Source organism: Apus apus, chromosome 2 (genome assembly GCF_020740795.1).
Source record: "Apus apus isolate bApuApu2 chromosome 2, bApuApu2.pri.cur, whole genome shotgun sequence".
Lineage (NCBI taxonomy): Eukaryota > Metazoa > Chordata > Aves > Apodiformes > Apodidae > Apus > Apus apus.
The window spans coordinates 145,512,752-145,539,357 of record NC_067283.1 but is presented as its reverse complement, the minus strand read 5'-3'; the positions used below and the strand labels follow the sequence as shown (position 1 = coordinate 145,539,357).

The 26,606-nt window shown below is 41.1% G+C and overlaps 2 protein-coding genes across 4 annotated transcripts in view; one reads left to right on the top strand and one right to left on the bottom strand.

Moving 5' to 3' along the window:
* Positions 1-9,163, bottom strand: part of NSMCE2 (NSE2 (MMS21) homolog, SMC5-SMC6 complex SUMO ligase) — a 134,904-nt gene extending 125,741 nt beyond the window's left edge. Inside the window, exons 1-3 of the mRNA XM_051611119.1 lie at positions 9,078-9,163; positions 8,679-8,781; positions 6,072-6,219 (exon numbers count right to left, since the gene is read on the bottom strand). Coding sequence (XP_051467079.1) covers positions 6,072-6,204 — 133 coding nt within the window. The 5' untranslated portion in view covers positions 6,205-6,219; positions 8,679-8,781; positions 9,078-9,163. The remainder of the gene's footprint in view (positions 1-6,071; positions 6,220-8,678; positions 8,782-9,077) is intronic.
* Positions 9,164-9,204: 41 nt separating this feature from the next.
* Positions 9,205-26,606, top strand: part of WASHC5 (WASH complex subunit 5) — a 28,730-nt gene continuing 11,328 nt past the window's right edge. Inside the window, exons 1-14 of one of the 3 annotated variants that reach the window (XM_051611094.1) lie at positions 9,205-9,395; positions 10,234-10,534; positions 12,663-12,808; positions 13,004-13,088; positions 13,933-14,033; positions 14,938-15,130; positions 17,257-17,409; positions 19,803-19,916; positions 21,014-21,185; positions 22,032-22,159; positions 22,987-23,116; positions 24,546-24,658; positions 25,274-25,440; positions 26,068-26,143. In XM_051611094.1, the coding sequence (XP_051467054.1) occupies positions 10,349-10,534; positions 12,663-12,808; positions 13,004-13,088; positions 13,933-14,033; positions 14,938-15,130; positions 17,257-17,409; positions 19,803-19,916; positions 21,014-21,185; positions 22,032-22,159; positions 22,987-23,116; positions 24,546-24,658; positions 25,274-25,440; positions 26,068-26,143 (1,764 nt within the window). In that variant the 5' untranslated portion in view covers positions 9,205-9,395; positions 10,234-10,348. Of the gene's footprint in view, positions 9,396-9,515; positions 9,638-10,233; positions 10,535-12,662; positions 12,809-13,003; positions 13,089-13,932; positions 14,034-14,937; positions 15,131-17,256; positions 17,410-19,802; positions 19,917-21,013; positions 21,186-22,031; positions 22,160-22,986; positions 23,117-24,545; positions 24,659-25,273; positions 25,441-26,067; positions 26,144-26,606 lie in introns of those variants that run through there. The other 2 variants (XM_051611095.1, XM_051611093.1) reach the window with 2 other exon arrangements.

Here is a 26,606-nt window from a genome sequence, read left to right as displayed (position 1 = left end):
AACCCAGCGTTTGATTTATTTCTGAAACTTTCAAACATCACATCAAAATAAAGGTGTGAAAGATCTATTGTGAAATATTCATGAGTAAGCAATTTCATCTGATGTCCCTGACGTCCAACTCAAAAACCTTAATCTTCTCTAATAAAGTTTTCTCAGTTGTTTCAGTCAGTTGGAGGAAATTTTATTTTTCCCTTTTGGATTATGATACAATTATAATGTTTCTATATAGGAACCATTACTCACTCAAGAGATTTTAATTTCATTAGTGGTGAAGTGAGCAATCCCTGCTACCATTACTTACCTCCCAGAGAGCTGAGAGGCTTAGCCAGTGTTTGCAAAGCACCTCAGATGTCTGAAGAAAAGTTAGTATAGGTTAGGAGCTTACTATAAATCTTGGAACATCCTGAGCCAATTCCTGCCCACAAGTCTGGTGCCTCTTCCTATCTGCAGCCCCCTGGTTTCATTTATTCCCTCTTTATACTATGTAACACTACTACCATCTATCTAAAAAGCTTAGATTCAAAATCATTCTCATAGCTTCCATAGCCACTGTAAGAGTTCTTTGTTCTCTAGACGGTTTAACTGGAGAGGACTTGAGGCTACTCAAGGATCATGGGCAGATCAATAGACAGGTAAAGAGGCCACTTTCAATTCTTTCTGAGGCGTAAATGGAAGAACTGTGTAATTCCTATCTTCTTCTGCCCCCTAGTGAGCTTTGATTTTCACTTCACCTGAACAATCGTGGCTGCTTTATAAATTACATAGAATCACAGAATCATAGAACTACTCAGGTTGGAAAAGACCCTTGGGATCATCAAGTCCTACCATCATCCCTACTCTACAAAGTTCTCCCCTAAACCATATCCACCAACACCACATCCAAACGACCCTTAAACACATCCAGAGATGATACTTGGACATACCATAAAATACGTGGATTTTACGTGGATACGTGGACATACCATAAAACCCCTCATCAAAGAAACTGAAATTGTCAAAACTTACATTTGTTTATTTATATTTCTCTGCTTTACTGGAGCTCTGAAGTTAAGAAAATACACACAAGTTCTTTAACAAATCACTGTTCATTGTGGAAAAAAAAAGAAAAAAAAAAGGAACAAAAAAAAAAGAAAAAAAAGAAGGAAAAAAACCATACTGTGGTGTGGCTGCCTAGAAACCATGTCAAATACAACTCCAGAGCAAACCCACTACCCTACCTAAGAAAGTAGGGAGAAATGATCCAGTTTGATCTGTGGATCTAACTTAGCATCAGGTACACTTACAGGAAATCCCCCCATGATACTGCATTAAACAGTGGCCAGTTCAGCAAACACTACCATGTACTGTTTGATAAATACTAAATATTTATTGGAACAGGCTGCTCAGAGAGGTTGTCTCCTTCCCTGGAGACATTCAAAGCCTGTCTGGAAGCAATGCTGTGCCACCTGCTCGAGGTGAACCTGCTTTAACAGGGGGGTTGGACTAGATCATAGAACCACAGAATCATGAACGCTGAAAAAGACCTTCCACTTCATCAAGTCCAACCACCAGCCTCACACACCCCTACCCACTAAACTATCTCTTGACACCCCATGTCTACCCGTTTTTTGAACACCTCCAGGGACGGTGCCTCCACCACCTCCCTGAGCAGCCTGTTTCAATGCCTCACCACTGTGAAGAAATTTTTCCTGAATCTGAACCTCCCCTGGCACAACGTGACCCCATTTCCTCTTGTCCTATCACTGGTCACCAGGGAGAAGAGGCCAAGACTCACCTCACTACAACCTCCTCTCAGAAAGCAGTGAGGTCTCCCCTCAGCCTCCTCTTCTCCAGGCTGAACAGCCCCAGCTGCCTCAGCCTCTCCTCATAAGACCTGTTCTCCAGACCCCTAATCAGCTTAGTTGCCTTTTTCTGCACCCTCTCCAGCACCTCAATGTCCTTCCTATCCTGCAGTGCCCAAAACTGCACACAGTGATTGAGGTGCATCCTCACCAAGGGCAAGTAGAGGGGCAGGATCACCTCCCTAGTCCTGCTGGTCACACCATTCCTAATGCAAGCCAGGATGGTGTCGGCCTTCTTGGCCACCTGAGCGCACTGCTGGCTCATGTTCAGCCGGGTGTCAATCAGCACCCCCAGGTCCCTCTCTGCTGGGCCGCTCTCCAGCCTCTCCTCCCCAAGCCTGCAGCTCTGCCAGGGGTCGTTGTGGCCAAAGTGCAGGACCCAACATTTGGCCTTACTGAAACTCATGCTATTCACCTCGGCCCAACAGTCAAGCCTGTCTAGATCCCTCTGCAGAGCCTCCCTACCCTCAAGCAGATCGACACTCCCACCCAAGCAAACTTACTGAGGGTGCACTCTATCCCTTCATGCAAGTCATCAATAAAGATGTTAAACAGGAGCAGCCCCAGCACTGAGTCTTGGGGAACACCACTCATGACCAGCCCCAACTGGATTTAACTTTGTTGAACACAACTCATTGGACCCAGCCGTCCAACAAGTTTTTTATCCAGCAAAGTGTATGCCCATCCAAGCCACGAGCAGCCAGCTTCTCTAGGAGAATGCTGTGGGAAATCTTGTCAAAGGCCCTGCTAAAGTCAAGGTAGACAACATCCACAGACTTCCAACTCCTAACATTCTGTGAAATATACTTACCAGTAAATGTTTTCAGGATTGGGCTTGTGGACAATAGCAATTAAGAGAGGAAACAGACAGCACTTACTGCGCTAACATTCCCTGCCTTCTCAGCTAATTATCCTCAGCTGTAAACGTAACTTCTCTTGTGTACTTGCTATGAAACGTTTTGGTACTATTCCCAAAAAACAGCATTGTCCGATATGAAAATCCAAAGCAACAAAATACATTCACAGATATAGTGCTTTGAAAATAAAAATAGTCACAACAGAATTCATTGCTTCAACAAAGCCTGGCAATGAAACCTGTCAGAAGCTGTACAAAGCTGTACAAATTTTTTAAAGGAAATTGAAACCAATTGCAAATGGGACAGGAAAAGGAATGCAGAAATATATTATCTAAAGCTGGCTCAAAATTAAATTAGTATTTTGCCTCAGAAAATAAAGGCTAAGTAGGATAGATGACTAACAATTGGAGAAGTGAAATCACCACATATGTGTTGGATGTAGAATCAGAGAATCACACAGAATCACCAAGGCTGGAAAAGACTTTTAAGATCATCAAGTCCAGCCTATGACCTAACACCATCACATCAGCCAGACCATGGCACTAAGTGCTACATCCAGCCTTCCCTTGAACGCATCTAGTGACGGTGCCTCTACCACTTCCCTGGGAAGTCCATTCCAATGTCTAATCACCCTCTCCATGAGGAATCACAGAATCATAGAATGGTTTGGGTTTGAAAGAAACTTACAGATCATCTAATCCTAACACTCTGCACGGGCAGGGACACCTCCCACTAGATCAGGTTGCTCAGAGCCCCATTAAACCTGGTCTGTAAGAGCTGAACAGTCAAGTATGGGGAAAGAACAGTGGATGTTACCTACCTTGACCTTAGGAAGGCTTTTGACACTGTCTCCCATAACATCCTCATTAGGAATCTGAGGGAGTGTGGGCTAGATGAGTGGACAGTGAGATGGACTGAGAGCTGGCTGTGTGACAGAACTCAGAGGATGGAGAATAATGGAGAAGGTTGGGTTGGAAGCCTATAACCAGGGGTGTCCTCCCCAGGGGTCAACACTCGGTCCGGTTTTGTTCAACATATTCATCAATGACCTGGACGAGGGGACAGAGTGTGTCCTCAGCAAGTTTGCTGATGATACCAAACAGGGAGGAGTGGCTGACACTCCAGAGGGCTGTGCTGCCATCCAGTGTGACTAGGACAGGCTGGAGAGCTGGGCAGAGAGGAACCTCATGAGGCTCACCAAGAGTAAGTGTAGGGCCCCGCACCTGGGGAGGAAGAACCCCAAGCATCAATATATAGATTAGGGGTGGACCTGCTGGAAAGTAGTTCTGAGGAGAAGCATCTGGGAGTCCTGGTAGACAGTAAATTACCCATGAGCCAGCAATGTGCCCTTGTGGCCAAGAAGGCCAATGGAATCCTAGGGTGCATAAAGAAGAGTGTAGCCAGTAGGTCGAGGGAGGTTATTCTCCCCCTCTACTCTGTGCTGGTGAGGCCACATCTGGAACACTGTGTCCAGTTCTGGGCTCCACAATTTAAGAGGGACAGGGAACTACTAGAAAGAGTCCGGTGGAGGGCAACAAAGATGACTGGGGGATTGGACCATCTCTCTTATGAGGAAAGGCTGAGAGAGATGGGTCTCTCTAGCCTGGAGAAGAGAAGGCTGAGTGAAGACTTTATTAATGCCTGTAGTTATCTAAAGGGTGGGTGCAAGGGGGATGGAGCCAGACTTTTCAGCAGTTCCTAGTGACAGGAGGAGGGGCAACAGGCACAAGCTGGAACATAGGAAGTTCCATTTAAATATGAGAAAAAACTTCTTTACAGTGAGGCTGACAGAGCACTGGAACAGGCTGCCCAAGGAGGTTGTGGAGTCTCCTTCTCTGGAGATACTAAAAACCCACCTGGATGCAGTCCTGAGTAATGAGCTCTAGGGGATCCTGGTTTAGCAGGGGATTTGGACAAGGTGATCTCTAGAGGTCCCTTCCAACTCTGACAATTCTGTGATTCTGTGGCAGATCAGATGATGCAAATTCTAAAATGCTGAACATATTTTGTTCACCAAAAGTGTGTCACAACACAGAAACACAGTATCTTTCTTAATGGCATTGTATAAGGAACAGAAGAACTTGAAGTCCAAATGGAGTAGTCAGGGGAGTATTATCTTTTCACTGCATTTATCATTTAAGATAATTGAGTGATTGGAATGAAAACACTGGTCTAGCCAGAAGAGCTACAGTTCCTATAATGAAGAAAGATACTGAAACTAAGTCAAAATACATTGGCCTAGGACTCATCAGGTCTACCTCATCAGGTAGTGAGGTGGATCATGAACTGGTTGAAAGGAAGAAGTCAGAGAGTTGTGGTCAATGGGACAGAATCTAGTTGGAGGTCGGTGACTAGTGGAGTCCCTCAGGGATCAGTACTGGGGCCAGTACTGTTCAATATTTTCATCAACGACCTGGATGAGGGAACAGAGTGTAACCTTGACAAGTTTGCTGATGGCACTAAACTGGGAGGAGTGGCTGACACACCAGAAGGCTGTGCTGCCAGTCAGTGAGACCTGGACAGGATGGAGAGTTGGGCAGGGAGAAACTTGATGAAATTCAACAGGGGCAAGTGTAGAGTCTTGCATCTGGAGGAGAACAACCCCATGTACCAGTAGAGGTTGGGGGCTGACCTGCTGGAGAGCAGGGTAGGAGAAAGGGACCCTGGGGGTCCTGGTGGACAGGAGGATGACCATGAGCCAGCAATGTGCCCTTGTGGCCAAGAAGGCCAATGGCATCCTGGGGTGTATTAGAAAGGGTGTGGTTAGTAGGTCAAGGGAGGTTCTCCTCCCCCTCTATTCTGCCTTGGTGAGGCTGCATCTGGAATAGTGTGTCCAGTTCTGGGCCCCTCAGTTCAACAAGGACAGGGAACTGCTGGAAAGAGTCCAGTGCAGAGCCACAAAGATGATGAAGGGAGTGAACATCTCCCTTATGAAGAAAGGCTGAGGGAGCTGGGTCTCTTTAGCTTGGAGGAGACTGAGGGGTGACCTCATCAATGTTTACAAATATGTTAAGGGTGAGTGTCAGGAGGACAGAGCCAGGCTTTTTTCAGTGATGTCCAGTGATAGGACAAGGGGCAATGAGTGCAAACTGGAACAGAGGAGGTTCCATGTAAATATCAGAAAAAAACTTCTTTACTGTGAGAGTGACAGAGCACTGGAACAGGCTGCCCAGAGAGGTTGTGGAGTCTCCTTTGCTGGAGACATTCCAAACCTGCCTGGACACGTTCGTGTGTGGTGTGCTCTGGGTGGTCGTGCTCAGGCAGGGGGGTTGGGCTGGATGATCTTCTGAGGTCCCTTCCAATCCCTAAGATTCTGTGATTCTGTGATTCATCTGTCAGATTCAAGATGCAGTGAAAGAGAGAATATACTTACTGAAGCTTTCCACAAGGTCAAAGGCAATATGAGTAGCAATATCCATTCCAGTATTTATGTAAGACTGGCAGTTTTTCAAAGATGAAAGAGAGGACTCCACAGCATTGAATGAGATTCTTGCACCGCCTGGCATCTTGAAATCGTTACTCTAGAAATAACAGAATACACAGAAATAACACATACAATATTTTAATGCAGTTTACATCCAAAGAATCTGGGAGAAAAAAAAAGAGATGCTGATAACTACCTATAAAGTACTGTCAATAGAACCACTGACACATCAGTGAGCAGGGATGAAATCCTAAGTCCCAAGATATCAATAATTTCAGTAGAACTGCAATTCACCTGAGCTTTTCAATTCACCTTCTATTGAATATTAAGAAAAACTACACTTCCAGTTTTCATCTGCTCGTTCCTATTCTAAACCACAAGGAGGTTCAGACTCCATGATTATTTTCACTTTATTCAGATCCAAAAAAGCCCAGATGCTCAAAAACATATCTGTGTTTTTAGACATATTATCAATTAGGCTAGAAAGAAATGTGTCTTCTCACACCCAATTCAGCCTTGCCAATTATAGGCCTGTTTCAAGAGTTGGTCCTTGGAAACAACAATCTAGCCAAAGGCCACTCTTCTAAGAATGTACTTAGCAGTAAAGCATCTAGCACCACTATTAAATACAAGCTCACCTTACAAAGGCTTCCCCCAAAGATGCTACAAACTTTCAGAGCCCATGATCCATTAGCACAGAATAGTGTCTCACAGGAGTCGTGTTTACCTTCTTTACCACTGTCTTCCTTTCCAATACAGTCCCACAACCTACAGCCTCGAGGGGATGAACAGCTTCTCCTCTGTCATTAATACAACCTTCAAGCGGGTTTGTTTATGCTGTGCCTATCCACACTGTTCACATCCATTGGTCCCTTCTCAAAAATTCCAACTTTTGCTCTTACTTTTTCATGCTTTTCTGTAATTTGCAAGACAACATGCAGTTATTATAAGAAACACGAACATGGTGGGCAGAGTTTTGCATTTTGAGTTGCAAGAGACAAGAAAAATTCTGCTCTACTTAAGAGACACAGTTTACAAAAATGTAAGTCTTGGATAGACAGAAATGTTGCATCAGTTCGTGTAAAGAATAGCTGGTATGTTCAGGGACTACAAATGTGATCTTATTAGCAGAGGGAGAGAACAGAATCCACAACTAAATTCAGGATAGACCAGAAGTTTTATCAGAATACTATAAGAAATACCGAGTTGATGAGTTGTTTTATTAACAGTAGCTTTTGACAGGCTATAACCCAACAGCAATCTGGAAAATATCTACACTAAAAGGACAAAGCTGTGCCCAAGTTTGCATACCTAAGGCTGTGCTTGGCCACTCGAGATTTTATTTTGTGACACTGCAAGTGTTTACAACAGCATTTCAACAACAGTGGTGGCTCAAGTTCATCGCAACTTAACTTCTGAATTACACACAAACTGCTTTCCTCTCTATCCCCTCCTAAAGGTACATCTTGCACAGAGGAAGCAGCAGCCTTCAGCAACAGCTCCAGTTATGTCAGCTCATGCTCTCACCACCAAGACAGTGATTGTTTTCTTTAGAGACCTCCAGAGGCTTTCCAACTGACAACAGAAGACAAGAAGTTCCTTAAAGAACTCCTTGAAAGTGAAGGAAATGGATGCTCTAAAAAGATTTAATAACAAATATTTTCAGCTGTTACATTATTTAACTTTTTCTTTTTAAATACCTGTTGGCCATGTTGGTAGGTTTGCACAGAACCTCTGTAATCCAAATATACACTATTTAATAGTCACATAAAATCATGTTAGCAGCTGTGTCCTTCTGGACCCATTTCGTGTATCAGAAGTTAACAGTGAGGACCTAACTCCCTGAACCTTCCTGAATTCGGTACCTCACTCACTGACAAGGCCTGCTACTCTTTTGGAATTCACAGAGACACTCTGTGAAAGGCAGGAATTTGAAAAAAAAAACAACAACAGTAAAAAGTTTAAAAGGCTTCTTCAATCTCTTGACATTTGTAGAAGCACTGAGCAAACCACACAGGAGCAGAAGTTACTGCTTATAATATTAAATTACACCATTGCATTGGTAGTTTCATCTTTATTTGTCTTTTGGAAAGTAATTTAAGTACTCTTGGAAAATTTTCCTTGTTTTAAAAAATAACATTGTTTTTCTTGGAAATTGCTTACAATCCCAAGTAAAGATTTCGCTCTGGAATTGTTTAAGTGAATTCTTCAGCTGCAGTTTGCAGTTGTCCACTCTGCCTTCAGAGGAAAAGTCACATTCCTCACTGGAATTGGTTTCACAGCAGTGCCTCCAAGGCACTCTTTTTTGCCAGAAAGGCCTTCAACGCGTGCATCAATGAAACACTTAAAATTTGCAACTCCCGCTCCCCACTTTGCTCACTTCTGGAAAATAAAACCAGCAAAACCAGAGGTGAAGAGAAGACCAGGAAGGACAGCGAGGCAGGGCTTTTTCTTTGAACAGTAAGAGAACGGATGGTTCAGGCAGGATTCCCAAGCAGCGAACTTAAAACTCCAGCTTCTATTCTGCTACTTGTTTTAAAGATCTAAGTAAATTACCCTCTTTATCTGCGTTTCACCATTCCCAGCGATGAAGCAGAGATGTAAGTCACTCCTGGAACTCCAGCTCGACGGCAGAGCAGCGCTCACTGACCACCAGCACCTGCCCCGTCACACCTGGTGACCGCCCACCCCGGGGAGACGTTCCCTCCCGGGCACGCAGACCCGGGGCAGAGCCCCCCGAGCAGGCAGCCCGGTCCCCCCCGCCCCCCGCGGCCAGCCAGGGCAGCTGGCCCGGCCCGCCCCGCTCCCTGCCGCTCACGCAGGGCGGGAAACAGCCCCGCATCCCCTCCCCGCCCGCCTCCTCCCGCTCCCCCGGCCGGGAACACGCAGCTCCCGCCTCGCCAGAGGGGAAGGGCCCGGCGAAGGCTGCCGCCCTCCCCAGCGGCTGCCGCTCACCCAGTCCCCGCCGCCCACGCCCGGAGAGGCTCCCTGGCCCCACGGCGGCCCCCGCGCTGACCCTCCCGGCGGCAGCAGCGGGGGGAGGCGGGTCCGGCGGAACCGCCTCATCAGCCGGCGCCGTCATGTGATGGGAGGCCCGGAGGGGCCGCCGCCTCCTTCCCTCTCGCTGCCGCGGCCGCCGCCCGCTCCTCACCCGCCGCCGGGGCGGCCGTGCCTGCCCGCGGGAGCTGCGGGCGCTGCGGGAGCTGCGGGAGCTGCGCGCCCTCCTGCCGGCGGCTCCGGGAGCGGGGCTGGCAGCGGCGGGGAGGCCGCGGGGTGAGGGGCCGCGGGGGAGCGGGGAGCGGGCTGGCCAGGGGGGTTCGGAGCGCGGGCAGGAGGGAGCGGGGCCGCTGGAAGGGGTGTGGGGGGTGGTTTCCAGCCCGGCGCGGCTGCTGGGGGGTCTGGGGCCCGCTCTGGGCCCTGTGGGGAGCGAGCCCTGCCGGGCAGGCCGGGGCCTGGTTCTCGTTTTGGGGCAGAAGAGGCGCTGTCATCTGCAGTTGGTCCCAGTGCTCTGGAAGGTAATTGCTGGATAGTAAGAGTCAGCTCCTGACTTCCCCTGAATGTTTCGGAGCGTAAGAGCTTATTTTTAGGAGGGCTGTGCTCCGTATCTGGCAGGAAGCAGGCCAGGAAGGGCAGCCACAGCGTGGAAGCCAACCCTTCAGCCATGAAAAAAAGGAACAGAGCAGATTTCGATTAGCTGTAAAATTTTCCTTGTTGCTGAAGCATATTGCAATCCCTTTGGCTGTTGTTTTTTTTTTCAATTGGCTATTATAAATACGTCTTGTAAGATGGTTTCATTGTTACGCCTTCCTTCTGGCCAGCTCCTTTGCATGGCCTTGGTTGCTTCAGTGTTAGTGATAATTTCATTTCTTTAACAGTTCTTTTCAGCTCTTCTGGTACAAAAGGTCATGATTTCCTTGCCTCGTCACACACATGACTGTCAAACACAGTGTTGTGTGCTGCATTTGGTGCATTTTTTTTCATTTTACAAAGCTGCAGATAATTTAGCTTTTATTTTAGATAAAATACTTGAGATCCTGCTTACAAATCCATTGAAACTATCAAAAATAGGAATACAAACTGCACTGAACATGTATGGGGTTTTATTTTACAGGTTATTAATGGCACAGCGAGTTTTCTCATCAGACTTTCTTCTTCCAATAACCTAAAGACCGACGATCAGAATCAGACTGCAGGACTTCTGCTGCTCTGTCACCTCCAGCTTCACAATGGTTGATTTTCTAGCTGAAAACAATCTCTGTGGCCAAGCGATTCTTCGGATTGTCTCGTGTGGAAATGCCATCATTGCAGAACTTCTGAGACTCTCCGAGTTTATTCCGGGTGTTTTCAGGCTAAAGGACAAGGCTGATCAACAGAAGTATGGAGATATCATATTTGATTTCAGTTACTTTAAGGTAAATCCTTTTATTGTTAAAATTCTCCTTAAAACATTGCTGTCCTGCATGGGGCTGCTTCAGGTTATAAAACAGCCATTTCTGATTATTATGTTTATTTCAGAATTTACTATCGTGACTTATCACTCGCTTAGTTTTTACCAAAAATTCACCATGCTGAGATAGCATTTGGGATATGCTTGGATGCTAACATTCTGCTTTGGGGCTGTATGGTATTTTATATACTTATGATCACGCTCAGCTTCATCTTACTCATTTCAGTGAGCAGAAACAGTATAGGGAGGGTCCTGTGCTTAGACTCCTTGGCAGACTATAACAAGTACCCGCACTGAGACTGTCAGGGCAAAATGGGGGTGACAGTTTTAAGTGCAGTCGAGCAGACCTAGCTACACCATTCAAAACGTTTGATGAGCCATCTGGCCTGTGAACTTTGATGGATACTGATTATATAAAATGTGTGTATTGGATTATGAGGTTGTGGCAGTGGCTGCTGTTACTGCTCTTTCCTGCAGGAACATTAAATTATACATTCACCAGCAGGTTCTGAGCCTGTGCAGTTGGTTGCTTTTCTTTGGAGCAGTACCATGGGCAGCATGCCCATCTTCCTTTGGTTATCTGTAGCTTATTCTTTGCAGCCATGAAAACTGTTTTCTGCTTCCCTGTTTGACAGTACTGTGATTGTTCATTCACTGGACTTGTCACATGTGCTGAGTGAACAAACAAATCAAAGAGTAGTGTACATGAAAAGCCCTTCTTTCCCTTACAAAATTAAGCTTCTTCTAGAACCTCTGTCATTCTCCAGCATGATTAAGAACAAACTACACAGAATATCTGATCTGACTGTCTGGATTGTACAATAGTAGAGCCTTGGACACTGAAAACCTTGAGCACAAAGGATTTCACAGATACCTGTAGATCTAAGTGCTTGTTATAAGTCTTTTTTTACACAAATTACTTCAAAGTTTCAAAGTAGAAAGGCATGATTGCAGAGAAATACAATTATCCTTGAAATGTTAAGATTTTTGAATGTTAAGGAAGCACAAGAGTACTGCTGCTTTTCAGAGTGATCTCCCCAAAATCCATAAAGGCATTCTTACAAAGCAGAGATTAGTAAATACAGGTACTTTCACATGTGCCATTCCTGTATTTGTGACTCTTACCTAATGAGATTTGAGAGTTTGAAAATAAAGGCTGTTAATGTTGAGCATTTGAACTTCATGGGCAGCTTGGGGCTGGCTTATAGCCTTTATATAGGTATCCTAAACACAAAGAGAAGCAGAAGAAAATCTTAAAACCACAAAAAAGTTGTCACTGATTATTAAGATTAACATTGTATTTTAACTCTATTTTAAGCTATTTTTATGGACTTCATGTTGACTAAATCCTTTTTAGCCATGATCTCACACAGTTGCCAGTGACCTCTGGAGTGATGTTAGCAGTATTTTCAACTAAATGTTAGTAACCTCTTCAATTAAATATGAACAGTGCTTTTGTTTAGCACTTAACCACCAGATGGTGGTTATGGGAGATGCTGACAGTGGTATATGGTTAGAAAAGTTTGTATTGTTTCTTTAAGGAAGTCAGGTTCTTCATCCCAACCTTTTTCCCGCACAGTTGTTAATGACACAGTTTCTTCTTTCATTTGGGGCCTAGTGCTGAGCTAGATCTAGATTCTTTAAAAAAAAACAGGTCTAATATTTTTAAGCAGTTTAAACATACAGGAAGCTTTTTGACACCTCAATATGATGATTTCTAGCTGAGAGATTTATCAGAACTAATGTGTAAGGGAGAAAAATCCTCTGGGGAAATAGCACTACAAAAAGCAAACACTGGCCTCAGATGTACTAGGGCTTCACCCAAAGTTTTAACTATTCTCTTCTATTGGTTACATGGGAGAAATCATATTTAAAATAATTGCAGATTGTAACAAAGTGTAAAACTCGTCCTTATGGAATCATTGTTGAATCATAAAGTAGCTTGGAAAACTACAGATCCTTGTTTAATAAGAAATGTTAATTCTGGTGTTGTGCACGCAGCGGTGGTTGTGTGTGTTCTGGTTTCTACTGAAGAGAGGTTAAATAGAAGTGGAAGTCAAATATTATCTCTAAAGATTATTTTCTTATCTTAGGGGCCTGAGACATGTGAAGGCAAACTGGAAGCCAAACCTGAGTTACTGGATTTAGATGAAGAATTTCGTGAAAACAACATTGAAATTTTGACAAGATTTTATCTAGCTTTTCAGAGTGTGCATAAATACATTGTAGATTTAAACAGGTATGGTATCTTAAATACATGTAGATTTTCTCATTTTATAGTAAAGCATCTCTTCTTTATCTGACAAGCTCCGTGCTGCTTGTACTGGAGAAATTACTTGGATGTGACTTGCAGAGAAAGTTGACCAATTAAGTTCTAATGGCCTATGATTTGAGAGCAAAATAGTCAATGACAACTATTTGTTACAAACCCTAGATACTTAGATGACCTCAATGAAGGAATTTACATTCAGCAAACATTAGAAACAGTCCTCCTTAATGAAGATGGAAAACAGCTTCTAGTAAGTATTGAACAGTTTTGGTATAGTAGAAAATGAACCAACTAGTTTAGTGCCAAACTAGACAAAGATTTATGTTTACCAAATACATGGAAATGCTGTGACTCATTTTCAGGAATCATAGAATCACAGAATCATAGAACTATTCAGGTTGTAAAAGACCCTTGGGATCACTGAGTCCAACCATCATCCCTACCCTACAAAGTTCTCCCCTAAACCATATCCACCAACACCACATCCAAACGACCCTCAAACACATCCAGGGATGGCGACTCAACCACCTTTCTAGGCAGCCTATCCCAGTGTCTGACCACTCTTTCTGTGAAATTTTTTTTTTCCTAATGTCCGGTCTAAACCTGCCCTGTTGCAGCTTGAAGCCATTCCCTCCTGTTCTGTCACTAATTACCTGTGAAAAGAGACCAGCACCAACCTCTCTACAATGACCTTTCAGGTAGCTGTACAGACTGATGAGGTCTCCCTTCAGCCTCCTCTTCCTCAAACTAAACATTCCCAGCTCCTTCAAGCGTTCTTCATAAGAGTAATTCTCTAGGCCCTTCAGCAGCTTCGTTGCCCTCCACTGTCCTCGCTCCAGCACCTCAATATCTCTCTTGAATTGCGGTGCCCAAAACTGAACACAATACTCCAGGTGTGGCCTCACCAGTGCTGAGTACAGGGGGACAATCATCCTGTCCAAAAAGTCCAAATGCTACAGGCTCCTGTTTTTCATATTGTATTGACTAGCTAGTTGAGATTGGGTTAATTTGCCAATACATTTGTCTTATATGTGTCTACAAAATTGTGTTGATGTTTTTTTCCATCATTCATTCATTCATTCTTTCCAAAACAGTGTGAAGCACTCTATTTATATGGAGTCATGCTACTGGTCATTGACCAGAAAATTGAAGGAGAAGTCAGAGAGAGAATGTTGGTTTCCTACTACAGATACAGGTAATGTACGTTGATACGCAGAGGCACTCAAGGCTGAGAGGATGGAAATGGGTTGAATTAAGATAAATGGAGTTATAGGGACCTTTTTGGTTGACTTGAGTATATACAGATACACTGATAATTCAGCAGAGCTATCTTGAGTATCAGTAGAACTCCTTGCTTAGCTGTGTTTGCAGGTCTAGCTGCAAAACTGGAACAACGAATTTTTTGTGCTGTCACAACAGAAATTTGAAGTCCACTGTCAAAGAAACTTTCAGCTGAAGCTTTAAAGCTGCAAGTGTCAGCTATGAAAGTGTCCTAGATTTCCAAATGTGTGAGCAAATCTTGGGAAGAGTCCTGAATATCCAGATGACAAACATGTTGGAAGTCAGACTTCTTGTAGTTACAGTGCTTGATGAGTCAAATCAGGAATGAGTTTCCAGGGTAGGTTGAGAGCATCATTGTGTGACATTTAGGGCCCTTGAAAGGTATCAGTGCAAATCCTTTTGTATGCATAAAGAAGGGGATACCCTGTTCTTATGCTTCTTTGACTATTTTTATGCCTCTCAGTATATAATGAGAGAGGATTCCTTAACTCTGGAATATAAAAGTGAGGAGGAAAAAAAAAAAAACCAAAATTAAAAAACAGAACAAAACTCCTTCTCTGAATGTAAAGCTGCTTGTTTCTGTTCCTGAATAAAGTTTGTTTTTCTGTTCATGCTTCGTGTGCTTATCTGTGATTCCAGCATGGGCATTTATCAGTGTTCTTCTATAATACAGTGAAGATGATACTCATGGAGTGAACAACCAAAAAGCTAGTTAGTATCAGTTAATTTTCTTGGAGAAAAGGTGTGGTTACAAGGAGAGGGAGAAGAAGAAGTGGTTACATCCTACAGCTCAATTTTTCCTTGCCTTTGTAAAATAGTGCAGCCCGATCCTCTGCTGATTCCAATTTAGATGATGTCTGTAAACTGCTTCGAAGCACTGGATACTCAAGCCAGCCTGGAGCTAAACGACCTCCCAACTACCCTGAGAGCTACTTCAGCAGGGTGCCCATCAGTGACACCTTCATTAGCATGGTTATTGGCCGCTTGCGGTCTGATGACATTTATAACCAGGTAAGTTACTGGGAGAGAAAAGAGGGATCTAAAATCGACTATAAAATGGTTTCTCAGGTTAGTTACTCTACCATGAAGCCCAGAAAAAAAAAAAAATCATGAATAATGGAGGTTGGAAGGGACCTCTTGAAGTTACTCAGTCCAACCCCCTGGCCCAAGCAGGGTCAGCTAGAGTGGATTGCCCAGGACTGCATTCAGTTGGATTTTGAGCCTCTCCAGAGGTGCAGACAGCAGAACCTGTCTGGGCAAACTGCTCCAGGGCTTAGCCCCTATCACAAGAAAAAAAAAATTATTTTATTTAATGTCTTTAAATCATAAATGATTGGCTGCTCTTAATAACTCTGATTCCTTGAGAGATTCCCATTATTTAGTTACTGCAAAGAGATTAATCATCCCTTAAAAGACCATGTTTTTAAAAAGGAAGAGGCATATTACAGTTCTTAACTGACAATTGTATTAATAAAACAAAAGTATGGCTACTAGATTTACAGTCTCTTGTAATATGACTCCTTTGAGAGATCTTCAACAACTATTTGCTTTTGTGAAGGTTTCAGTCTTTCGCATGGACAAGCAATCTTATTTTTTAAGTACTGGTACACTTTTAGTGAATCCTGGAAAACTGAAGCAGGTTGTAGATGCCAGAAAACCAGCATTTGTACGTTAATGAATGATTGTAAGAAATACACTAAGGCTTAAGTATTTAGGCAGGTGCAGCAATTTAAAAGTAGGGAACTTACCAGCAACACTTTAATATTATGGACAGACATACTAAACTTAAAGGGGAAAAGTGGCTTTTCAGGCAAGAATTTTTTAATATGTTCAGAGTTCTAGAAACAAAAAAATACAACTTGGCAAGTTGTGAAGAGAGTCCGTTTTGTGACATGATCTATGTCTCTGCTAGGAAACTGAAGTGTTTCTGAGACTGCTCTGTCAAAATATTTAACCCAGAAATCTTACTTAAATCAGCTGATATTTTGTAGCACAATTACTTTTCCTCTTTTTTTATGTAACTGTTGGCTTATTGCCGTTGCATTAAAATAATGTTACAATTTCTGATTCTGATTTCACAGTGCTTACAGTAGATAATGAAAAACATTGTTTCCATACAAAGTGTGATTATAACCTCTGGACTTCTTCCAAGTGTAATACAAAAAGTAGGGTCAGCTGAACTCAGACTGAATACAGCCTGTTTTACTAAATTGTGTTATGTCTGAGGTGTTAACTGCTTTGATACTTGCACTGTATTCTTGATGGCAGTGGGCAGAAGTCTCCTGATGTATTTAATTTTTTTTTTAGTTTTAACAACCTAATAAAATAATCAAGCAAAATTAAAAAGAATGTTAGTAAATAAAACCAGAGAATTATTTTCCTAATGACAAATAATTATTTCTTGTTGAATATGATTTTAATGCCAACTTTTTTTGTTAGCATGGATGTCTCTTAATATATGTCCTGGTTTGAGCCAGGATAAAGCCAGTTTTTCTTTTGCTGATTCCTTTTTTTCTTTTCAGTGAGCTTTCTAATTAAAGCTGCATGGTTCAATTTTCAATCTAGCCAAGTCTCTCTTTTTTTTTTCTGTCTCTCCCTCCCTACCTGGGTGGGAGGGGGAGGGGATCGAGAGCATTGTTGTCAAACTGAGTCAAACGGTGACAATATATGATCTTTTTTTTTAAATGAAAAGTCAGTTGTTAATTTGAATCTTTTTGATCTTTCTGGTACATGGAATTGGTGAATAATTAAATTATCTGCATCCTAATTGCCTGTTGCTTCAGTCAAATATCTGAGGTGAACTAAACATACCCAGTTGTTACGAAATACTGATTTCTAACTCTGGTCCTTTCAACTCATCTTGAGCTCTTTGGTTCTTCCCTCTTTTGACTTATTTACAGCATAGTAATATCTTACTATATCCTGTTAAAGTTAGAAGCATCTACACAGACAACTTTTATATTCTGTAAAATATATCTGGCAAATATGCTGTGTTTGTAAGCATGTCCAGCTCATCCCTATATCCTTCTTGCCTCCTAGATTATATTTACTGTGCTCTTTAAAATGCCCCATAATATTTGCAAGTGGTTTATGTTGCACTATATTCTGTTCTGTTGTGCTCTGTTCCCTTTTCCTAGGTTTCTGCATATCCGTTACCAGAACACCGCAGCACTGCCCTAGCTACTCAGGCTGCCATGCTCTATGTGATACTGTATTTTGAACCTTCTATTCTTCACACTCAACAAGCCAAAATGAGAGAGATCGTGGACAAATACTTTCCAGATAATTGGGTAAAAAATAATTCAGTTTTAAAACTGTTCCCTGGATTTAGTGTTATAGGAACAATTTACAGCATGCATTTTAGAAAATAATAATGTCCTGAAACTGGAGTAGATTCTCCTCTAGGGAAATTTTACTTTGTTCAGAATGAATACAGTTCCAACCATCTGGAATAATGTGGAAAGCTCTCCTTTCAAACTATTAATTACTGTCAGAAATGCTTAAATCAACCACTCTGACACCTATCTTGGTAAAGTGAATCACAGAAAAAATGTAGGCTGGAAGGTAATACAGGAATCTTCTAGTCCAGCCTTTTCCTTAAAGCAGGGCTGGCTTCAAAGTTAAATAAGGTTGCTTGGGCCTTGTCCAGTTGTTTTGAAAATATCTAAAATGAAGATCTACAGCCTGCAGGCTCCTGTGGCTGTGATTAAACATTATCATTTGTAGCTTGTGGCTCTCACCTCTTGTCTTTTCCCTACATGCTTCTAAGCTAAGTCTGGCTCCATCTTACTCAGAACTTCCCTGTAGATAGTGGAAGCCTGCAGTCGGATCCCATAGTCTTCTTTCCTCCAGCTGAGGCAAACCCAGCTTCTGTAGCCTCTGCTTATGTAGTGGCTCCCATAAGTGTCTTAGTAGCCCTCAGTCTGATTCATTCCAGTTTGTCCGTGTCTCTCACACACTGAGGAGCCCAAATCTGGATGTATTACTCTTACCACTTCCCCCAGTCTGTTGGCTGCAACGTGGCTGCATAGCCTAGTTTAAGTTTAGTCTTTGTTGTCATTAGGCTGTGTGTCTGATTCACCTACCGTTTGTCCACCAGGGCACTTGGGTCCTGTTCTGCAGAACTGTTAGGCTGTCAGTTGCCAGATTGTGCTTTTGCATGCGTTTGTTTTTGTCCCAGCTGAAGGACTTTGTATTTATTATTATTAAATGTCTTGTGTTTTCTGCTGGCAAATTCCACCAGCTTGTACAGGCTGCTCTGAATTGCAGTCTTGTTTTTCAGCACTAGCCCCCATACTGATGTTATTGAAAATCATGTTTAAGGATTCATTCCATGCAATTGTCCAAATAACTTATAAGCAAAACCTGTCACTCTCTGCAATTCCACAGGCCTTTTCAGATGTAGTGATCAAAATGGAATTCCTGTGTCTCAGTGCTGAGATTTAGGATTTTCAACCTGAAACCCTAGGCTACAAAAAATGCTAATGAAATATGCTGGCATGTAACAGTAGAGTCTGCAGGTAGCCTAGGTCGGTGGGAATCAGACTTCACAAAGAAGCCATGTATCTCTGTTAGTTTCAAATTACGTTCTTCTGTTAGCAGAACAGTGAATAAAGGAGGGAAGAAACTGTAATAGCTCTCTGACAGAAACTCATCAGTTTCTGAAAACTGCAAGCTTCTTTTAGAAATGAGAACTTGACATGGTGAATTTTTGCTTATGCCACCATTTTTACTGACTTGACTTCATACTGCAAACATATTTTAAGACAACACCTATCTTGTTACCAGGTATGGATGAGTTAGCTGCATGTTCAGAATACTCGACTCTTAAGCTGGTTTAAAATTATAGTTAGAAGTTGAAGTGTAGTTTTTTAAGGAACTATTAGCTGCAGGGAGTAATGAGCTTCACTTCTGCAATATGAGAGGTCTCCTCCTTGCACCAGACCCATTTGCCTTCTTGGTTTCCTTTTGACGCTGCCAGAAGAGCTCAGAGGCTGACAGTGTCCCCCTAGATGTGACCACTCCTGGATGGTGGAATCTTGAGCAATAGTGTGACAAAGCTCATGCTGCAACATCTCCATATAGCCTTAATCTGTCAATAACCCAAAGATTAAATTTTAATCTAGTATCTTAGAAAAACTTGTAATTCGGTCACAATAGTTTATTCGTAATCACACTCACACTTGGGTAGAGTTCTGAAATTAATTCCTCTGCTCCTTAAAAATCACATTAATCATAGTTTTCTTCCGTTTGTGTTCACCACAGAAGGTGTGTTGCATTTCAGTTTGAGCCTTTGGGTATCCTTAGAGTAGGATTGATTTAGATTATTTTTTTCCTGTATCATAGTAATTTCCCCAGTTGTTTTTGGCAGTCTCCTGCATAGCATCATGGAAATAAAAAATCATAAGTTCATGAAGGGAAAAAATAAAGGACAAGGGTCATTCACAGTGACTGAAACTGAACTTGTTTTCAGAACTAAGCCTCTAATTCATTGTGTGCCTTTCATTTCAAGGTCTTCTTACTCCTTGATTTCCAAAGGTGTTGGAGTAAAGAGTACAGCAACCAAAACAGTTTGGTTACCTTGTCTTCATATCTGCAACATAATGCTTCCTGCTCATTGCCGAAAGAAAAATATGTCTTCTTAATAAAAATGCAAATTCTCTTTTTCTGCTTTCAATCCTAGGTTATTAGTATTTACATGGGAATCACTGTAAATCTAGCAGAAGCATGGGAACCCTACAAAGCTGCTAAAACTGCCCTCAACTACACGCTGGATCTTTCAAATATCAAAGAGCAGGTACATAAGCCAGAATTTTAGCAAGATTCAAGCTGTGTGGGCATTTCAAGTGTACTATAATATATGGGTGGTTTCCTCTTGAATACAATTATTTGTATTGTCTTCAAGTACAAAACTTTGAGTATATAATTTTGTGTTTAAAATACTTCAGGGTTTCAAAATCTTGTCTTTACAACATTGCTTGTTTCAATTCCTCTCAGAGTGTCAAGAGTTTCAGGATTGTGGCTCATTTCAATAGATGTTAGCACTCGTCTCCCTGTTGTGCAGTGTTGGGATGTCTTAAGTTGACTGCTTAGTCTTTCAAAGATAACAGTTTTAGAAGTTACACATTTATGCTGATAGTGTGGCACTCCCTGTTTTAAATGGGGCCTCCCAAAATAGTTAATTAATGAAATGGTAGCCTGGGAAAAGCATTTGACTTAAAAGAATGATAATGTAAGGTTGCATGATGTGATGCAGTTAGTTCTTTTTATGGGAAGTAATTTTTTCCATACATAAAAAGCAGTGAGTGATAATGATCTGTTTGTGTGCAGCACAATAGTAATTCGGGCATTTTTCTGCATTAATGATAGCTAAGTATCTCCTTAGAATCTGACCACAGTGCTCAGGAAAGTGTCTAATTAGGAGAATGGTGCTATATGTTGTCTAGTAAACTTAGGGCATATGTGCAGGCATTTGTCCTTAGTCTTTAGGGAAGAAATTTGTGAAGTAGAGCTGATATCTAATTCATAACAAGTATTTCCATTCTGGAGTAGATTTTTTGTTGATTATCTTTCTCATTAGGCAATATAATATTAGTATCACTTTCTAGCAATGATTTCTAGAGAGCACATAAGCAAATGTAAGCCATTTACAGGTCTGCTTTTGGAACATTATGCTTCCTGTGTAGGCTCTTTGCTTTAAAATTTAGCTTGCACCCTTTGACATGCAGCTGCTGTGTGTTAACCTTGTCTGCTATTAATGGTGAAGTTTTTCAGCAATTTTTTTTTTTTTTAACTGCATGCCCTTGAAGTTCTTGTGAAGCCACAGTCACATTGTACATGATGTGTTCCATTTGGTGCGAGGATGATGTTGATACAAGCTTTGTCTGTTCCAAGGCAAGTAGGTACGCTGCAGTCAGTGAGCGAGTGCACACTCAGGTGCACCAGTTTCTCAAAGAGGGGTGTCTGAGGGAGGAGCTGGTGCTGGACAACATCCCCAAGCTGCTGAACTGCCTGCGAGACTGCAATGTCGCCATCCGCTGGCTGATGCTTCACACTGCAGACACAGGTAAGGCTTCATTCTGGACTTTCATTACAGAGCTCTCAGTCCTGCTGTGCTGGTGCTGCATTTTACGTCCTGAGAGAAGCTCAGTATGTGCTGCTGTTGAAGCCAGCAGAGTTTCATGGACTGTTTTCAATAGATTGTTGAGCTGTTCTTTTGCCAACTGTCTCCTAAAGACTCTGGCTGAAACGGCACATGTGCATTTCCTTAATTCTTGCAAGCTAGACATGGATACAAAAAGTAGTAAGAAATAATGATCCTGTTGAATAATAATCTGCAGAAAAAGTTTGGGAACTTCATATTTTTCTGCCTTTTCACTTAAAGCATCATTCTGAGAGTTTTTGTTGGCACCAAAAGGAAAGCAGTAGTCAGCTTTTTAAGATCTTAGTAATTAATAGTTTAACACCAAGGATTTTATTCTGTTGAACTGACTTTCAACTGGAAGTGTTGAACAATGTCTCTGACATGAGTTTGAGTCTCTAAACTTAGCTATTTCAACACTGACTTGGTTGAGTTCTTGTACTGTCTTTGGGGCTTCTTGGTATGTCAGAGTACTTTCTGTAATAGTTTCAGAAATGTTGATCACTGGGTTTCTCAGCCAGGGTTACTAAATTCACACTTAGTTTGCAGAAGAGTTCTCAGAAGGCTGAAGCACCACAGAAACCTTAAGTATTTCCTGTTCTAAGGAAGGGTTGTACAAGTGTGATGAGACCCATGTTAATGGAGAACAACTGGGGACTTGGATATCAGAGCAAATTTGGTTTGATTTCAAGCTGTAAAAAAAACCTCTGTAAAGACTGGAAAGGTTGCCCAAATTCTATAACAGTGGAGAGATGTTGTTTCCATTTTCAGCTTGTGATCCAAATAACAAACGTCTCCGCCAGATAAAGGATCAGATTCTCACAGATTCAAGGTACAATCCCAGGATCCTTTTCCGGCTTCTTCTGGATACAGCTCAGTTTGAATTCATTTTAAAAGAGGTAATGTGCTGCTCCATTCTTCAGGGTTTTCCCCTGAGTGTCAGAACAGAGCTGAGGATTTGAATAGTTATTTGAATACATTTACTGCACAGTCCACTTACATAAAGAATGATTATTTTGATTTGTTAATTTTGAGTTTTCTACAGAAAATTACAAACTGCTATTGCTTGGAAGTGATTTTTGCAGTTTTCTCAATAAGCAACAACTTACCCAAAATATTTACTCAAATTTTTACATGAAGATCCTAATACCAGGCATAATAAAATCTGTTGAGGAAGCTGCTTAAGGTATTATCCTGCCATACTTCTCTTTTTCAGGCTTTCTTTTAAGCAGAGATGAGAGCCTATGTATGTCGAAGATAAGCTGCTAAGAGAACTGTTACACCTTTGCATGAAGTTCTGCCATTTCTGAAACATTCCACATTAATGCTCTGGTACTATCCTGACAGAATAATAAGACTTTGCTTATCTTCACATACATGCTTTTTTGAATTTGGTTTCATAGGCTGAGATGACTATGCAAACTGTAAGTCAACATTAGACCAGTGTCTTCTAGGATCTCTAAGCTAAAAAAGCCTGGATATTTTTATAAGTGACTAAAAATCAACATTAATGGTTTTTAACATTAATTTACATTCTATTACTGTATGTCCATCACACTGGTTGTATTTCTTAATGTTTTTAATTTTGTATTTAATATTCTGGCAAGATCATGAAGTCTGTAGTGATCACTGTAAGTCAGTTCTATCTGTTTTCTGTATTTTATTTCATCTATTGTAGTGTGCCTTCTTGCCAGTTTTGTAAACTAAATGCTTCATTTTCCAATAGATGTTCAAGCAGATGCTGTTAGAAAAACAAACAAAATGGGAGAACTATAAAAAAGAGGGATCTGAAAGGATGACTGAGCTTGCTGACGTCTTCTCCGGCGTTAAACCTCTTACTAGAGTGGAGAAAAATGGTAATTATTAAAAACTAAACTGGGGTGAAAAGTAATTTTGTTTTTTTTATTTCTAAGCTGGTAGCAAAAGAAAGTACACAAGACTAATACTGACAGTAAGAAACATTTACATATCCATCAGCTGCCACAGAGGTTTCTTAGGCACTGTCTTGTTTGGGTTTTCTGGTAATATTCCATAGGTAAGCCATGTTTGTATATTTAGATGGCTATATTTTGAAAAATACTTATGTCCTTTTAATTTAGATATGCAGATAAGACTACCTAATGCCACTTCACTTTTCCATGAATAATGGAGTACAGTTACTGTGTTTTATGTACAAAGGAGCACAAAGATCATGCACATTAAATACGGGGAGGGTTTAACCTCTCCTCTAATTCTTTCCCCAGTTGTAATTTGTATTTCTGTTGTATCAGCATTTTTTCAAACCTTCTTTTACTTCTGTTCTGTACCGAGTGGTTTCTTGCTGGTTCTCCTAGTTCTTCTAGGATTTAGAAGTGTTCAATCTGTTTTTCTTTCCTGCTTTATTGCTCCGTTTTTTGAAACATCTTTTTTTCTTGAACCAGTGTAAGACTAAGAATGTAAATCACTCTCTTTAATCAGGAACACTGCATGAAGTGTCAGTGTAAGGGCAGCATTTGTGATCAGTCCAAAACAACAGAACTTAGAATACAGGCAATTTTCTTACTTGCTTCCATTTAAATGCAGAGTTACTTTACTGAAATATTTCCCTTTATCTTTTTGATGTCGGCAAACTCGTAGCGAAAGAAAGAAACTGCAACACCAAAGCAATTGTAAACCCATTAATAAAACACAAATTGGTTATTTAGTGAGCTTTGTCATCTTTGTATAGACTTTATAATACACTTGTATTGGTATTTGTTTTTTTGAATGTTTTATGGAAAACTTACCTGAGCATACAGGAAACTTCCTGGATCTATGGGAGAGTGAGAGAGGGACTTTTTACAAGGGCACTTAAGTGATAGGACGAGGGGTAATAGTTTCAAGCTGAAAGAGCGTAGATCTAGATTTGATAATAGGAAGAAATTCTTTTCCATGAGGGTGGTCAGACCCTGGCACAGGTTGCCTAGGAAAGTTGTGGATGCCCCCTCCTTGGAAGTGTTCAAGGCCAGGTTGGATTGGGCTTTGAGCAACCTGGTCTAGTGAGAGGTGTCCCTGCCCATGCAGGGGGATTGGATCTAGGTGGCCTTTGAGGTCCCTTCCAACCCAAACCATTCTGTGATTCCAAGATTCTATTTACATCTTTACAAGTCTACATGTTGAACAACTGGAAATATAGGAGATTATTTTAAAAACCTTCATCTTACTCTTGCATGCACAGCATTGAATATTTTCTTGTTTTGTTTTGAGTATCAAGTTCTTTGTTCATACGTGGAAAGATTTGATTGAATTTTTCTTGTTCTTACACAGAAAATCTACAAGCTTGGTTCAGAGAAATCTCCAAGCAGATAATGTCTCTAAATTACGATGATTCCACTGCAGCAGGCAGAAAAACTGTGCAGCTGATACAGGCATTGGAAGAGGTATGGCAAATACATTTTGAGATAAATTATCTCTTCATTTTGAAAAATAACATTTGATACATGTGCTGTGACTTCTGAGGTACAACACAGATCTGCATTTTAAACATTGTTTAGTTCTGTCCATCCTTGCAGTTTTGTATGTACAATCAGTGGGACTTGTTTAGAGATCTTGTGATTGTGAAATAAGGGATATACCATGAAAAATAATGCCACCTGCAGCTGAGGATTAATAGGGTTGTAAAAAAATAAATAAATCAGTAATAAACATTGCTCATTTTAGTAGAAATTCTAAAAATAAATTAATTTTAAGCTAGAGAGGTTAATTTGAAAGGCAAAATAAAAATATGTTTGTTATGTGTACATTTCTTCTACTTCCATGGTATAAAAGAATACTCAGTCTGGTGTTACACACTACATCTCCTCGAGTAACTTTGGGAAATTTATTATTTAACACACTCTAAGCCAGGATTTATTGTGTCTTACTGTAATAACATCCTGAAGAATGCATTAGTATACTGATTCTATTTCAATTGCTGTACTTAAAGATGAAATTGGAAAAAAAAAAAAAAAAAAGGTGTTGTTTATGGGGTTGGTGTGTTTGTTTTTTAAAAACAGGTCCAAGAGTTTCACCAGCTGGAATCTAACCTGCAAGTTTGCCAGTTTCTGGCTGACACCCGCAAATTTCTCCATCACATGATCCGAACTATCAACATTAAAGAAGAAGTCTTGATCACCATGCAGATAGTTGGTGATCTTTCTTATGCTTGGCAATTAATTGACAGGTATCTTAGCAGGAGCTTTTTCTTCTAAGTCACTCATAATTTGTGATACTTATGACTAATAACATGCATAAATATTACTAATACTATAAACTTCCCAATTTAAAAATAGTCGTGGAGCCTTGTTCTATGAGTTGTTGAGTGTATGTAACTCTCATCAACTTGAATAAGTATCAACAGCCATCCTTGGTGTGTTGTTAGCTGCAGGTGAAGTGATGCTGTAGCTTTTTAGTGGCTATTCTATTCTATCTATGACAATTTTGTTAAGCTTCTCTTGTTAGCCTTTAATCTAGTTAAGTGTTCTCCCAATTGCTGGAGTTCCTGTTTCAACCAAAAAAACAAACAAGGAAAAGAAAGCTAGAGAACCCTTTTTCCCTGGTGTGTTTTTGCTGGGCTGATGCTTCATTACCTTGGTCATTAACACTCTTCTGATGCCCTCTTATTTTGCCCCACCTACCCATTTTTTCTAGCCCATACCTCTTCAGATCAAAATTGTCCTTTAGTGAAGTTCTTTAATGATCTCCTGTGCCATTTCTAGATTACAATGGTGTTAGTGACATATGATTTAAGAGTTGAAAATAAGAATTTCAGAGGAAGAAGCTGATTTGTTTTGTTTGCTTCTTATCCCAGCTTTACATCCATTATGCAGGAAAGCATAAGAGTCAGTCCATCTATGGTAACCAAACTCAGAGCCACTTTTCTAAAGGTAAGTATGGACAACAGTGAATGGCCTTGAGCGCTGCAGGTCAACCAGAGCATTTGCTAAATAAACCTTGAGGCTGCAGAGTCTCCAAAGAGTCAAAACTTCCTTTAACCGAAATTTTCTGTATCTGGATTTTTTACACTGTATTAAATTAACTCCATTAAAGAAAATAAAACCAAGTTATGCATGTTTGTTATCCAAGCCAGGCTTATTGCTGCTGTTTGGCAAGTAAGCCTCATCATCCAGTCTCTGCTCATTAGTTATTTGTACAGTACATTGGTGCATAGATGGGATCCTCTGCGTGTGTATCCGTGGAGGCTGAAGGAGTTACAAAGATTATGGATAGCATGGAGGGGCTTGTAAAATTACAAGAAAAACATTACACAATACTAGTAGGATTTTTTTAAAAAAATTAACATGGGGGTTGTGACATTATAAACTGTTGACTTTTTTGACTTTTAGCAAT